At 40.5% G+C, this 16,272-nt stretch overlaps 1 protein-coding gene across 1 annotated transcript; it reads right to left on the minus strand.

Annotated features, from left to right (window-relative positions):
- Positions 1-7,968: 7,968 nt before the first annotated feature.
- Positions 7,969-15,814, minus strand: LOC308094243 (uncharacterized protein). Its single transcript, XM_080440771.1, has 9 exons — positions 15,808-15,814; positions 15,425-15,712; positions 13,059-13,332; positions 12,191-12,790; positions 11,933-12,093; positions 11,629-11,849; positions 10,567-10,687; positions 10,063-10,214; positions 7,969-9,567 (listed from the first exon to the last, which is right to left on the minus strand). The coding sequence occupies exons 2-9, from the start codon at positions 15,710-15,712 to the stop codon at positions 9,438-9,440; spliced, it is 1,947 nt and encodes a 648-aa protein (XP_080296897.1). The 5' UTR covers positions 15,808-15,814; the 3' UTR covers positions 7,969-9,437.
- Positions 15,815-16,272: the final 458 nt, after the last annotated feature.

A 16,272-nucleotide genomic window follows, 5' to 3' on the forward strand; every position in this document is an offset into this window, starting at 1 on the left:
TTATTATACCATTATATACTGCATACACACTATTGCTGTACTATATTATATTATCATATACTATCTTACACTATTATATTTGCTGCTAGTGTTATTGTTACTACTTGCACTGTATCTCTTTCTGTCTCTCCTCTGTCTGTCTGTCTCTCCCTCTCTCTCTACCTTCTTTCCCCCGACACGGTCGAGGCAGAAGGCTTCTTTAGAGGTTTCTTGCCTATAAGTTAGAAATAAAACAATGAGGTAAAAATGCAACTAATGGTCCTACACAACCTTCAGGTCCGACCAGTGTCAGTGAAAACATTTGACACAGCTTCTGCAGTCAGTCACTGAGATCACTGTGAAATTGTTACTCTAAACTTTCCCACAAAAGATCAACATTTATTGGTAGCACAAAAAAACGAATATAACAATGTAACAATGAAATCTATAATAAATTATATACAGTATGTTAATCTGCCCACCTCCTCTTAGGTAGGGGGTTAGGGCCAGTCCCAGCCAGTCCTCATGGATCCACATGTCTGACCTTGAAGATGTGTGTGGCACTGACGACCTTTCAGAGGCGCCGGCATGGAATATGACCTGGGGGGACACATCAGGGACATATGAACGCGCGCGTGGACCGTGCGCGGCCATCCACGACCGTGCACGGCTTGGATGAAGTTTTCGGGGGTTTTTTCGGGTGGGTTTGTTAATTTTTTGGGGGGTTAATTCGGTTATTTCGGTTAATTTGGTTCAAAAGTGTACTCCATGAAGTGTAGATGTCAGAGGTAATTTTGTCTTTCTATTTAAGGGAAAATCAAGGTTGCTCTAATGAAAATTAGAAGAACTCCATTTCCATGACACTCATTTAAACAAAAATAAGCACTTTATTTAGGAATAAGGAAGGTAGAAGGAAGGCGGTGGGGGGACCCACCCAGCCTGGGTCCCCCCACCTCGCGCTCGCGGTGGTCGCGAGGTGCGGGGTACTGGACTGATTTTATTATTTATTTTTAAAAAAAATCTTCAAATTTTATTTTTTTGGCTGGACTGAATAGTGGGGGGACACTGTCCTTTAATTAAACAGGCGCCGGCGCCACTGCCGACCTTCAGATCATGGGTACCAAGAATCACTCCCACTCCAGAGGGGCTTATTAAAAAAGCTGCACAAAGCATGTTTTTCACTTTTAACCCATTAAGACCTGAGGCCAATTCTACAAATGTCTACTAAATTCTAACTATTTTCTGAACTTTTTTCAAGAATGGCAGATCTACAAGCTCATGGCGTGGCACGTGGTGACACGCGATGAGCTTGTATATCTGTCATTTTGAATAGCCAACCAATGTGCTATATAATTCTAAAGTGACACAGATGCTTTGGATGCGACTCAAATTCATATGGCCAATAAAGTGTAGGTTGGCACTTTAATGCATACAGTGCAGTATGTAAACAGTATGTTACCTGATCCAGTCCACACAGAAAGCAGCGGTCATGATCACGTCCTCTCTGATCAGGATTCCTCCACAGAAGTGGTGGTGCCAGAAGTACATCTACTTATACTGAAGCCTGAGAGAAACTAATATACTGTTCCAGTCAAAGAAATAATCATATCAAGCTTAATAAATAATGACCAGCCATTAACAGAGTTCAAAAACAATTTGCTGTTGGGCACTACCTGTTCTGTATGACATAACCAGTAGTACATATAGATAGAGATTATATTATTAAAATTTAAAGGTGTTAATTTTTTCTTCATTCTGTTGTTGAAAGGCCGGTTGGGATAGAATGCACTCTGGTAAAAATCAGTGTACATTTTTACAAATAGATTGAAAATTGCTAAATGTTACCATCCAGATAAAATTGGTGGGGTCAGTCACCATGCCACCTCCCACGCCAACATCTGTAGTGCCTGATGATCTCATTGAGACATGATAGGAAAAAGAAAAGAAAAGTAGTACTACTAATGATAATGTAACCCACATTTAAAATGAGGGTGTACAAAATTCGGTCACTTTTTGGGGGGCTTTTTGTCACTTTATTTCGGTTTTAGGGTTAGGGAAGGGTTAGGTTAGGGTTATGTTGTTTAATTAAGCAATATTACACGAGAGGGTGTGCTTTACCGTCATTATTGGCACGCCTGTGATGCGGTCAGGAACGAGGCGAAGCCGAGTTCCGCCAGCATCACAGAAGTGCCAATAATGTAAGGTAAAGCACACCCTCGAGTGTAATATTGCGATTATACAACAGTTACCAACAAAACACATCCAAATGTATTCATATTGTGGAGCAATTCATAATAAAAAAGTTTCGCTATTATCCGTTTCCCTGTAAAGAGAAGAGTTTTTCACTGAGAGACATTAAATAGTCCCTGTAGCAGCACTATGAGCCTGAGGCACCGTCTCATCAACACAGCCGAGCTATCAATGCTTGCGCAGTGGAATGAATTCCAGTAGGCTATATCATGCTCCGTCGTACGACCGTGTAACGTGGCCAAAATAACTGATCTACAAGCTGACAACGCGTCGCGATGGCGTTGTGAACTTGTAGATCGGCTATTTTCGCCGTGCGATACCTTCGTACGATAAAGTATAACATACACTGGACTGTTAACGAAATGGGAGTAATTTTACTTTAACACAGGAGGATATTTATAACCTTTTAACCATTGATCAACCGTAAGTCCACCAAATAAGTCAAAATTAACAACATAGTCCATTTTGCATAGCTGTTTGTTCTCCGGTGGCGGCGGTGGGTCAGGCTACTGTCTGTTTGTTTTCCTACCGTGGGACAGCGTGACTTCACAACACAGCTGTGCCATATATGGTCTAATCAGGTGCGGACTGCAGTGCGGAGTGATTTATTAATGTGATTAGGCCCGTGCTATGATGCTGGTTTGAAGCACGGCTATTTCAGCCAATCAGATTGCTTGGTCGGAACTACCTGTTGTATAATTCTTATTTTTGCCTGATTTTACCGATTTATTATCTGACGGCCCGGGCCCTCCTGGGTCGCGGGCCCGGAGGCGGCCGCCTCCCTGGCCTCCCCGGACGCTCCGCCACTGGCTTGTAGCCTACATGAATGACATATTATGATACCAATCACATCGCCATGAATGGAATACGTTTGTATTTAACCCATACCGAGCAGTGCACAAGCAGTCATGTAGGATATTCCCCGTGAGACTCGGACGGGCGGCAGTGATTCCGTGCGCGCCACGTTAATAAGAGATTGGAGCGTCGGGTTTATATCCTTAACCCAGCCAGGTTGTAGTCTTCAAAACTCTCTATGACATAACTCCATAACATAGGACAAGCTACTGTAAGTTTGTACACCTCACTGTCCATGAAAAGATCGTCGGGAGTCCCGAAAATGCGCTCGCAGAAGCGCTGTATATTTTGAAAATAGCAGATCTACAAGCTCACAACGCGTTGCGATGCGACCCGTTTTTGAGCTTGCAGATCTGCTATTTTAAAATAGCCAATGCAACTGAATGACTGTTAAAGCAGTTTGTTTAAATTACTTTATAAAATGTTATATTTTCCCAGGGATTATTTATTAGTGTAGTAGATATACATTTAGGAGTGGATTATGTGCCTGTCAGACAGTCAGACAATGCTGCTCCGCAGGTCCAGAATGGAATAAACAGGTGCAGCCAACGTCAACAACTGGTCTCGACCAGACGTGAGATCTCAGCGTATGGTAGGATGAAGCCCACGTCAGGATATATTGATAAATGCCGAAAGGTGCGGTGATCTCACCGTACGCATTATTTGGGCTGCACCGCTTTGATAAATGAGGGCCATTGGCCCCGATTCACTAAGCAATTTACGACCATATTTTGATCTTACCGGCATTTAAGACAATTTTCTTCATGCAAAATGTTGTCTTAAATGCAAGTAAGATCAAAATATGGTCGTACATTTCTTTGTGAATCGGGGCCAATGTCCCTAATACAAAGGCGTCTATGCCATAAAACCAATCAACAAAAACAACATAAAAATAACACTAAAATACAAATACACTAGGTCACTTCCAACAATAAAGGGAAAATCACAGGGCTTGTGCAAACTTAGCAAATAAATTTAGCAATAAAGTGTCTACTACTACTGAAACAGTAAAGTGACAGGTGCTAATTTAAAGTGCTATATACTCATCACGGTTCAAGTGCAAAGAGGTGGGAATGTCCATATATGGGCGTAATGGAAAGGGTTAGGCCAGGAATCTCTGTCTCTTCTTTTCTTCGTATGCGCCGTCTGAAATCATAGAAACTAGAACCAGTTCATCTGTTCAATGTGGCTTGCATATGAGGTTTTGGACCGTGGTTTTATAAAGACAAAGTTGCATAGAAGATTACTTACTCGCGAGCCAGACGCAATGTCTGGCTGTGAGTTTGTCACGTGCGCAACGTTTATCGCCACTGGCCCGTCTCCTCTGCTTGGCTCCGTCCGTCTGGCTCTCGTCTCACTTTTCCTCCCCGACTCTCTTGTCTGTCGCTGGCTGCGGCTTCTTGTCACTGGGAAGCGGGCACGTCTCAGCTCACCGTCTCAGCTCACGTCTCAGCTCACCTGGGGCGGCAGTGGCTCCGGGGTAGAGTGGCCGGGTAGAGTGAACTGAAAACCGCAAGGTTCCCAGTTTGATCCCGGGCTGGGGGGCTCCCCCAGAGTTAGTGTCGAAGTGTCCTTGAGTAAGACGCTGAACCCCTAATTGCTCCCGATGAGCAGGTTGGTGCCTTGCATGGTTCCTCCGCCATCGGTGTATGAATGTGTGTGTGAAAAATGAACAGTTGTAGGTTAAATAGGTCCTGGGGTGCAAGTTCATGTAGTAACCTAACAGTACAAGCTTGTTTTATTTGGTAGGTCTTGCGAATGTCTTCAGTGATTGCGAACGCGGAAGGAGGCGCGGCTTCCGCCCAAGTGGAGCTTACTATGAAACCGTGCTCGGGTTGTGGCTCTGTGTGTGGCTCTGTCTGTGTGCACTGTGTGCAGCCGCCAGAGTGCGCCTGCCAAGCCTGGACAGAGATGCAGACACACGCACACACACACACGCAAGAGTTCATATTCACTGTATGTGAGGTGTGTTGTCTCTGTACCAGGTGTGTTAGTATGTACTGTGTTACTAAATTAGTCCACTGTATGTGAGGTGTGTTGATTTTGAAGTGATATATAAATCATGTCATTAATAACTGTGATGTGTCAGATCTACGGTGACTGGGTGCTGGTTGAAGCCATGGCGGATTTTGAGGCAGGACTTGAACTGGGCGTCAACCTCACCAGTTCTTATGTTGAGCTGTTCCTGGATGAAGACAACTCCACCATCCACTACAATGAGAGGAACACATTCCTGTGAGTGTAGACTACTTTTAAAACCCTATACAAATTTGATTTACTATACTTTTAGACTTTACAGATTCCCAAAGGCTAAATATCTTTGTGAAAATAGATCTGATTTTCAATGAATGTGCGCCCCAGAAGAAGGATGCTATAGGGTTCAAATGGTTAACCCACAGTATCCTCCTTCTCAAATGACCATTATACTGCATATTTATAGGACAGGATTATGTCTCGGTTTCCAGCGCATTGTTTGGCTAACAGGCTGTGTGTGTGTGTGTGTGTGTGTGTGTGTGTGTGTGTGTGTGTGTGTGTGTGTGTGTGTGTGTGTGTGTGTGTGTGTGTGTGTGTGTGTGTGTGTGTGTGCGTGTGTGCGTGTGTGTGTGTGTGTGTGTGTTTGTGTGTGTGTGTGTGTGTGTGTGTGTCGTGGTGCAGGGATGGCTCACGTGTGAGGTACTACATGAACACCACATGGTCGCCCTGCATGATGTCAGTTACTGTGAGTTATTAAAACATTATCATCATATTCTACACTTAACATTAAAACATTATCATCGTATTCTACACTTAACATTAAAACATTATCATCATATTCTACACTTAACATTAAAACATTATCATCATATTCTACACTTAACATTAAAACATTATCATCATATTCTACACTTAACATTAAAACATTATCATCATATTCTACACTTAACATTAAAACATTATCATCATATTCTACACTTAACATTAAAACATTATCATCATATTCTACACTTAACATTAAAACATTATCATCATATTCTACACTTAACATTAAAACATTATCATCATATTCTACACTTAACATTAAAACATTATCATCGTATTCTACACTTAACATTAAAACATTATCATCATATTCTACACTTAACATTAAAACATTACCATAGTATTCTTATTTTCAATGGACTGTGTGTTTTCAGTGCAAGCAGGATACAGTGTGTATAATGACTCACATACTGTAGTGTGTGTACTTGAATTACTTATGAGGGCCAGATGTGCCCACAAGTATAGTAGAATATGAGAAATAGACATTGTAAGGACAATGTTTCTGGTCCTCACAAGACAAATGGTTGTTCTATTGTTAAGAAAGTATTAGAGTTAGGCTTACAATTAGTAAAATATTCAGGGTGGGGTTAGGGTCATGATTAGACATTTAGAGGTTACATGTACAGGTTGGGAGGGGGGGGGGGGGGTTAGAGTTAAGCTTGATTTATACTTGCGCGGCGGCCGAAAATAGCTGAATAGCTGATCTATAAGCTCACCACGCGTACTGTAGATGGGTAAGGGTTAAACAAGAAATCAATGTGGCATTCATAAACACACACACACACACACACACACACACACACACACACACACACACACACACACACACACACACACACACCTACCAGGGAGCGACCACTGAAACCCTGGGAAGATAGCTGCTCCTCTACTACAGTAAGACACACATTTAACATCTGTATTTGTGTTCACATTTAACAAGAAATTCTTGAACACAAACAATAGTAGATGCTCAAACTTGGGAAACTCAACAATAAGTGTTTCAGGATACAGATCACAGATACGGGAAGCATCGTCCCCTCCATATGTGGCGACTGCCAATTAATTATCACAGACACTGGACAGAATTTAGCCAATGCCTTATGAGCTCTTGGCTTGGGCATTCCTGCAATCTGCTTCAGTTTACAGTAAATCGCTCTGGATTAAGTCTGCTGGATTAAGTCTGCTAAATGCCTAAATTCTAAATCTGCAGGCCTCTCACAACAAATGTATGGACATTATCGAGGCTTCCCACTTCCAAAATGGTCACTTCTCTACTGTCCTCATCAACACCTCCACACACACACACACACACACACACACACACAAAAGTCAACATTTTACAAATTGCATTCATAAACAAGCTGTGTGTGTGTGTGTGTGTGTGTGTGTGTGTGTGTGTGTGTGTGTGTGTGTGTGTGTGTGTGTGTGTGTGTGTGTGTGTGTGTGTGTGTGTGTGTGTGTGTTTTAGGAAGAGAAGGTAAACACCAGAATGTGGAGGAGTTGACAGCTGCTCAGGAGTCAAACAAGAAACAAGCTGAATGTCACTCGTCCCATTCTGTTATCACATGCAGCCCCCCCCCCCCACACACACACACACACACAATTATGTAATACACCTGAAATAAATAAAACAATATTTCATAATCCATTCCCTTTTGTTGTTTTTTTCCATTCAGATCATACTGTTACTTTATAGAGTTGGACATCGCACATTATCATCTTTATAAAGTATCTTTTAAGTCATTTAAAAAAGATTTAGGCTTCTAAATGGTTTAGTATTGTTTGTGGTACAGTAGTAGTAATAGAAGTAGTAGCAGTACTGTTATATACTGAGCAGCTCTTTCATAAAAAGAAAGACATTTTCACTATCGCTGGATATGATGTCTCAACACAAGACATAAATATCACATTATGTATTTTGTATTTGTGTTATGTGTTTGTGATTTTTTGCATCCTGACGGCTGCTTGGCACAAAATGAATTTCCGCAAGGACAAATAAAGTATCTATCTACAGTATTAAGATCTCTCCATAAAGACATGACTATGACATTTGTAAAGGAAAAAGCAGGGTCACACACTCATAACCACAATGCAATGACATTTTATTAAGAAATCCAGTGTTTTGACAAAACTATTTAAGAGGTATTTTTCAAACAAGCAATGAAAACATTTATTTTCTGTTTAATTTACAATTTTCATTAAAAGAAAATAATTTGAACAAATCAATAAATGCAGCCAATTGCACTTCTGCGCTAATCCTGTGGTGGTAAGCCCAAAATCTCTTCTGCCCCGTTAGTGCCTCAGTGCCTGGAGCAATTGATCTGATTTTGCACACAGCCATTCACCATTACTATGTGCACGGAACAGCAAAGACTGTTTTTTGCTTTCCCCAAATGTCAATGCAGAGTGACAGCATTATTTGGTGTCAGCCCTGGTACCATTTCCAAACTTAGGACCAAGTTCTGTGAGACTGGTGAAGTCAACAAGGAAAACAACACCACAAGACCCCTTGCTTCACTGAGGAACCATAGATTTACAGGCAAGATTTGCACAACGGTACCAAAGACAGATGTCAAAGTTGCAAGGCCCATGCTCAGGTGCCAGTCACACACCAGACCTGTGACTGGCACACACCTGCCTGCAAATGGTACCAGGGCTGACATAAAATAATGCGTAATCTGCGTAACGGAACACCAGCTTCACTTGCCCTATTGCCCTTATCCTGAAGGGACAAACGTGACATCTTTCCATGGGGGCAGTGTTGCTGCTTGGAGCATATACAAACTCTGCAACAAAGTTGCAGAACTCATGTTCATGTGATTACTGAATTTATTTTTACTACGGTAATTCTATTATGTATTTTTATAACTTTACTCCCTGATGCTGTGACTCATGGTAACGCTCTTGTAGGTGTTCATTTTTAGGTTTTAAATTGAGGCACATATGTGTGTCTGACCCTCTGTTTGATGTACTCTATGTCCCGTTCTATACATTTCAGCTATAATCCTCTCCACTAGATCATTCCTGTTGATCTTCTGCAGAACATTCATCATGATCTCTTTTGCAGGCATGGGGTAAAAATCCATTATCAGAACGAGAATGTGCATTCTGTCGTCGTTCTCCAGAAGGCTCTTTGGCAGTGTCACTTTGAGTGAATTACTATTAATTATTGATTTTGTTTCTTTGGAAGTCGAATGAGACGTATTGATGAATACAGATACTGTATATGGACTTAAATGTTGAATTTAGATAAATTGTGTAATTATGTTTTTGTTTTACTTTGTTCTAAATTAGCTCGTTTGCATCATTGGGTGTATATAAAACATAAAAAAGATAATTAAAACCATGAACGAATTGCAATAAAAAAGTACATCGGGGAAAAAAGGCACTTGAAGTCTATTAGTCCTGATTCTTACACTGGTAGAATGGATCATAACTCTGATTCTTACGCTAGTACAATAGAACATGACTCTCAATGTCTAGTGGATGCAGCACTGGTGCTGATACTGTATCTTCTACTGCGTTCAGGAAGTGAACGCACCTCTGGGACAGATTCAGAAGTCAGACATGTCCTTCAGGGCAGGCCTTGATGAGTTCCAGCCTTGTTCTTTGGCAAACTTGTGAACGTATCCAAACAGAGCAGGAAACATCTCCATCAGGTTGATACCAGCTGCTTCCTCTGGACTGTGAACACAAAGCAGTGCTCATTCAAATCACTACTTCTGATGGTGACCACATTCACACAACTATAGTGATACCATAATCAATTAAATTAAATTACAATAATATCACTATGGCTGCCATAAGGTCTGATGTCTGCTAAAATAAATAGTAAAACATCATTTAATTTAGCTCCATGGCTCCTAATAGACAATATTAGATAATGTATATTATTTTAATTTAAAATCATGTGAGGCTATGAGTCTTCACAATGAGTCTTGCCCTCATTGTAGTGTACTGTGTGTGTGTGTGTGTGTGTGTGTGTGTGTGTGTGTGTGTGTGTGTGTGTGTGTGTGTGTGTGTGTGTGTGTGTGTGTGTGTGTGTGTGTGTGTATTGTTTTGTTTTATTTTATTTTTTTATCCAGAGAAATGCTCTACTCATTTAGAATAAAATAAATATGTCTTTATTCATAAATGAATGGAAGTGACTTATCTTTCTTTTGATGTTATTCAACTTACTAGTGTGCATGAAGGTTGCGTATGAAGCGCAGCAGTCCAAATGAGTTGTCAGAGTAGAACTTCTTTATCGGCTTCCCATCAGGGCCTCTTTTCTTTTTATATCCATCCATCTCCTCAAACAACTGCCTGGTCTTCTCATCTGCTTCTTGGAACTGGAAAAGCACACACACACACACACACACACACACACACACACACACACACACACACACACACACACACACACACACACACACACACACACACACACACACACACACACACACACACACACACACACACACACACACACACACACACGAAGAGAAGATAAAGATGGATATGAGCCTGAAATTATGCTTTAGTTACATTGGAAACGTTTTTTTGTATATTTCACAAACAAAGACATGTTAAGAGAAATAAAGAAAGAATCAAAAATAAACAGAAGGAATCAAATAATGAGAAAAAAATAAAAGGTAAAAGTGTGGTCATACTATTTTCTCATATTATTAGTAATAAACTAACCTTTTGTTTCCATGCATTGAACTGCCCCTGCTCAGCATACTGGTCTAATGCTCTCTCTTCAGCTTTTTGATTCTTCTCAACTTCCTTTTCATTTCCAATCCTTCTCAAGTACTCCTCTCTCCTGGGAAGAAAATAGTGAAAACATGCGTCTACTCTTCATGTGGATATCGTCTCTGTCGGGTGGAAACCTCATACAGTATGTCCAAAACTGTTACTTTTCAGGATTCAAATTCAAAAGAAGCAAAAGCAGCAGATCTACAAGCTTGTAGATCTGCTCAAAACTCGTCACTTAGCGCCGTGTTTTGTGTGACGCTGTAGTATGATCAAGTAGGGCGTTCATTTACGGAAAAATATGGAGATAAGAGGTTTCTGCCCGACAGCAACGATATGTTCCTCTGTGCAGGCTTTACTGTCCTTGTGGACCTGCCATGTGTATCTGTTTTCACTGTGTACTTTCTGCCCTGTGTGTTATTATTGTTATGTCTAATCATGTACATCTGCCCTATTGTTATGTCTAATCATGTACATATCTGCCCTATTGTTAGGTCTAATCATGTACATATCTGCCCTATGTACATACAGTACTATATGTGCTGGTGTTATGCTATGTGTATATGTAACCTCATGTACATACAGTACTATATGTGCTGGTTTATGCTATGTGTATATGTAACCTCATGTACATACTGTATGTGCTGGTTTATGCTATGTGTATATGTAACCTCATGTATTGTACATACTGTATGTGCTGCTCTTATGTTATGTGTATATATGTGTATATATATATGTCTTGATTTTTTTTAACGTTCTCTTTGACATGCTTATTTAACGTTTGATTTGAGGGTGTTAACCCTAAAAGCTGGAGCTTATGCAAAAACACATTTTATCCACTTATTTACACCTGTAAACCAGTGATGTGACAATAAAGTAGATTCTGATTCTCTTCAAACATATTGATTATATATGAGTACCTTACTGTCCGATCAAACAGATTAACATAATATGCTGAAATAGTGTTTATAGATCAATGAATGAATGAATGTGTGGAACAAAAACACGTACCGTTTGTTTGGCCAAAAGAAGGGATGAGCCAAGCATTGCTGCACTGTAGGTCTTTTCTCTGGTTCTCCATGGATCATCCACTCAACGAGACTCTTAGCAACCATATCATCAACATGATCCAGGTTGTGCTTGTCTTCCGAAATGTTGACTTCACATCTAATGCCTTGGCCAAAAGGATGGTGTCCTCCAGAAAGGATGTAATATATCAACATCCCAGACGGCTTAAGAATGAGCATGAAAATTTGTTAAGACATTTTTATGTATTTCTCATGAATTCAATTGTTCTCACAGATAAAAAACTAACCTGGATATCAGTGCTTCTTTTATAAGCAGCATCACTTTTATCCAAAGTCTCCTTTGCCATCCAGCATGGTGTTCCTCGAGCGCTTGTGTGACGGGTTGTTTTTCCTTTGTCTATTCGTCGGCTTAACCCAAAATCTGCCAATCTTGCCTTGCCTTGAATATCTGCGAGAAAGTTGGTAGATCAATATAATATGTTTTAGATTAAAATAAATTAAACATAGTTGCTTATAATTCTGATATTATTTGCTTGTTTTTTTACCAATCAAGACATTTTGAGGCTTGATGTCCCGGTGGAGAATTTTAAGATCCTGACAATGAAGAATTCTTAAGCTATTGAGGACCTGTTTTGCAAGCTGTTTCCTTTCCTGTTCTGGAAGTTTAGTGATGTATTCTTCATTCAGTGTGTCTTCACATAACTGAAGAGCAAGGTACCCATAGTCCTTATCCTCTACAAAGTCAACGTATCGTACAATCGAAGGATCATCAAGCTCTGGAAGACGTAGATATAGTTCATCATTCTTTAGGTCGTTGTACAGGTTGTGGGTTTTAGACATTCTCTTAACTGCAACTTCAGTGCCATCATCTCTTAACCCCAAGAAGACCTCAACTCCATTACTTCCCTCTCCTATGCGGAATTCTGTACCTTCCCCAAACACAAGACTCTTAACTTTTTTAACTTTACTGTCATCCATGATTACAAGCTTCTTTAACTGAGGCCTCCATCTTTTACTGACTGGGAGCCATTTTCGTGGTATTGTTGATGTACTAGCATCGGGGTCATGTGGTATTGTTGATGTACTAGCATTGGGGTCATCTTTCGGCTCCTCTTGATTTCTCTTCCTTTTCTTCTTATTGGATCCTGTTGATGGTACAGTCATGGAAACGTCAAATTCTGAGTATGGTTTGATTACATATCTTGGGCAGTTTTATATAGGCCTAAACGTATACATACTGTACATCTCCTACATATTAAATGTGGCTTGTGGGCACTGCTTGTGTTTGTAATGTTAACGGGTGAAGAATGTCCCAAAATATGTTTCTGTTATGTCACGTTACGTCAAACGTTACGTTTTTGAATTTCCCACTACAATCTACAGGAGTGTTAATAGCATTAATTCTTCACCTACCGGTACTTTTGAGTGTGTCTGGAAACATCTCCTGTGCAATTTCAGCCTCGTCGATCTCATGAAGAACATTCACCACGGTCTGTTCTGCATCATCCGGGTAATACTGCATTATCAGGTCGACGGTGTCCATCTTGTCAGCTTCACGCAGCTCTTTCGATGGGATTGCCTTGAGGCCTCCAAGGCAAAGCTTGAACTTTTCTTCCACGTGATCCAGAGTTTCCAAGATACGATCCTCAAGTGTGTACGACTTATTTCTATTGTGGGCCTTGTAGGTCTGAGACAAACAACATTGCAACACAATGCATACAGGCAGACAGACAGTACAGCAATAAATAATACACTCAAGAGCTACACTACCTACAGCATAAATACATAGAATCGCATTGCTAGGATAAGTGACCAAACTATTCTGCAACATTTTCTAAAAGCCATGCTTTGACCCTTATCTTAAAAAGGAGATGGCTGCTGATGCTCTTTATAGTCAGGGGTAGCGAGTTCCAGTTTACTGCTCCTCCAAATCTAAATGAGCGTTTTCCCATTGCAGTGGTGAACGTGGGCATGGTCAGGTCTGCTATGCTGGCTCTGGTTAGGTGGGAATGGGCTTCGCTATGCTTCTGAAAAAGCTTACAGAGGTACACAGGGGCGCTGTTGATATAGATATTATGCACCAGGTTCAGCTGTAGTTGAACTGATCTGGCTGCCAGAGGTAGCCAACCCAACTGCTGGAAATATTGCGTGCGTGTGCGTATGTGTGTGTGTGTGCGAGTGACACTGTGTAAACCTCTTATAGTGATGATAGTAACATTGATCAATCGCTTATATGGATAAAAAAATTCAATTCAAGCTTTATTTTTATTGCCATGAGAAAGCATAATTTCAAACACTTAGCATACATACGTTTGAAACTTTGAATACGTAACATACTAGGGAAAAGTAACAAATGTAGTGGCAGTAAATATATTACGTATTTCTCCACCTAACTTAATCTATGCATGTTTTCGTGGTGTGGTCATTACTTATTTTATTCATGTTTTGCAGTTGAGACCAGTCTGCATCAAGAGGATTGATAATGAAATGCCCTCTTGAGAGGGCCATTATGTTTTTTAAAGATTTGTTTTAGGCTTTTCTGCCTTTATTGATAGTTTTTAAGTGAAGATGGACAGGAAATTGGGAGAGAGGGAAAGGTTGTCGGGAACAGGTCTCGAACCCGCGACACACTGTTGGGCTACATTAGGGCCTATAAGTTCCCGGACCGCTAGGCCAGCAGTCTGGGCCGAGAGGGCCTTTATTGAGTGAGCCTGGGAGAGGACAACATGAACGTTTCCATAGGCCTTGAGTGATCTAAGACATGGGTTCCCAAACTGTTCAGCCCGCGACCCCAAAATAATGCGGCCATTGACTCGCGACCCCACCTAACCCTGGAGCTAATTTATGCACATAAACTTGCACGTTCAGTGTGCATTTGTAATGTATCAAGCCTAGGGCTATTCAACACATAGACATAATGACACATAACAACCAAAATATTTACAGTAAATAAGTAATTTATTTACTATATTAAACAAGTAGTACAACGGCCCACAATGGAAACAAAAATGTTTACGTGTGAATTGTGTTATACCTTTAGTATGACTTTTGACTGTAGGCCTACTACTTGTACTGTTAATAATCTTGTTATAGAATTCAATCAATCACATTTACAGTACCTAATGAGATGGGTAAACTGTAACATTTGCAATCATTTTTTGATTGTATTTCATTGATTCTGTAGATTTTTTTTTTTTTTTGTAAAATATTTTGAATTACTAATTTCGCGGGGTTCCCAACTTTGGGAACCCCTGGTCTAAGAGAAAGAACATTATGTAAAAGAAACTGCTCAGGGAGGCTGAGGCTGACATGTGATAATAGTTTTGCATAGCCAGACAATAGTTGTCTATGTGACTATGGGATGAATGGCTGAAGGACCAATTGGGACAGACATGAGTGGAATTTATTTTCGAGTACTAACGTTACTTTACGGCACTTTACTTTACTTGACTTTACTTGACCTACACAATAAATAGCGAATTTGATAACTACTACTGTATAAGCTGTATTTTGTGGCGAGCTGTGGTTACATGGTGGTGGGCACATTAGTCTTGAAGCATTGTGTGCGTGTGCGTGTGCGTGTGTGTGTGTGTGTGTGTGTGTGTGAGAGAGAGAGTGAGTTGGGGGTTGCAGTGTATTATAAGTTAAATCATTGCCAAGTGTCTGTGTATGAAATCATGTGTAATGCAGAGTTGTGCTCGTGTACATGTGTTTACTGAACTAGTGGCTGCTTTCAGACAAAACAACCATTGTATTCAGTTTCTAGACAGTGTACATACCTTAGGCATGTCGCATTGTTCTAAAAACTTATGCAGAGGAGATATCCTTCCGATCTTCCGCAGAACCTCCACCGTGATGCAAGTTGCTTTACTGGAGTAGTTCAGCTTGATGAGACCAACAGTTTTCATCTTGTCAGCGTCCTTCAGAAGGCTCTTTGGGAGCGGCTGGAGGCCTTCAAGGTTAACAGAATGTCGCAGAAACCACTTGAACCTCTTGAAATCATTGTCATCCAGCACCTCCAGAATTTCCAAGAGAAGTACCTCAAATGCCACTATCCTTCTACCCATCTGAAAAAAAAATTAAGCACAGGATAAAAATATACATTTCCATTCAAATATATGGGTTGCTACATTTCTTTCCAAAAACAAACAGACATACATACAGGTGCGTCAATTGTTACAGGTATAATGCATAGTTTACTATGCATTTCGGGTTTTTTTGGGGGTTTGACCCCCAATTTTTTTTGTCCCTTATTTCAATCTCTGGGAGTTGGCAACCCTAACCTTGCCATACCTTAGCTTTTGCTGAACTGATGCCACTGGAAATACACACAAAATGAACAGGTACAGTGAAAAGAATATGATGTCAAAATGTACATTTTCTTATAACAATAACAATGTGTAGTGTGTGTTACAAAATCGAAAAATCCAAAATAGGACCGTCATTTTTAGCTTGCGGCCCCTTGGACTTTTGGTATTTTGCTGAGTGGCCCCTGAGCCATCTTAAGTTGAGTAGCCCTGCCGTACCTGAATGCAGCGTTCAAGAGAATTGCCTTTTCCAAACTCTCCTGAACTTGAATGCAAGCATTTTATGTTGAAAGAATTGCATCTCCAGTATTGGCTTGAAT

Source organism: Gymnoscopelus braueri (genome assembly GCF_963280865.1).
Source record: "Gymnoscopelus braueri genome assembly, chromosome: 10".
Taxonomy (NCBI): Eukaryota; Metazoa; Chordata; class Actinopteri; order Myctophiformes; family Myctophidae; genus Gymnoscopelus; species Gymnoscopelus braueri.

What these genes read in the sequence shown, in the direction of transcription:
- LOC308094243 (XM_080440771.1), bottom strand. Translation starts at nt 15,712, where the DNA reads ATGGGTAGAAGGATAGTGGCATTTGAGGTACTTCTCTTGGAAATTCTG. An exon ending in AACAATGCGACATGCCTAAG is followed by an intron (nt 13,333 to 15,424) that starts GTATGTACACTG and finishes TGTTTGTCTCAG; the next exon opens with ACCTACAAGGCCCACAATAG. An exon ending in AGACACACTCAAAAGTACCG is followed by an intron (nt 12,791 to 13,058) that starts GTAGGTGAAGAA and finishes TACCATCAACAG; the next exon opens with GATCCAATAAGAAGAAAAGG.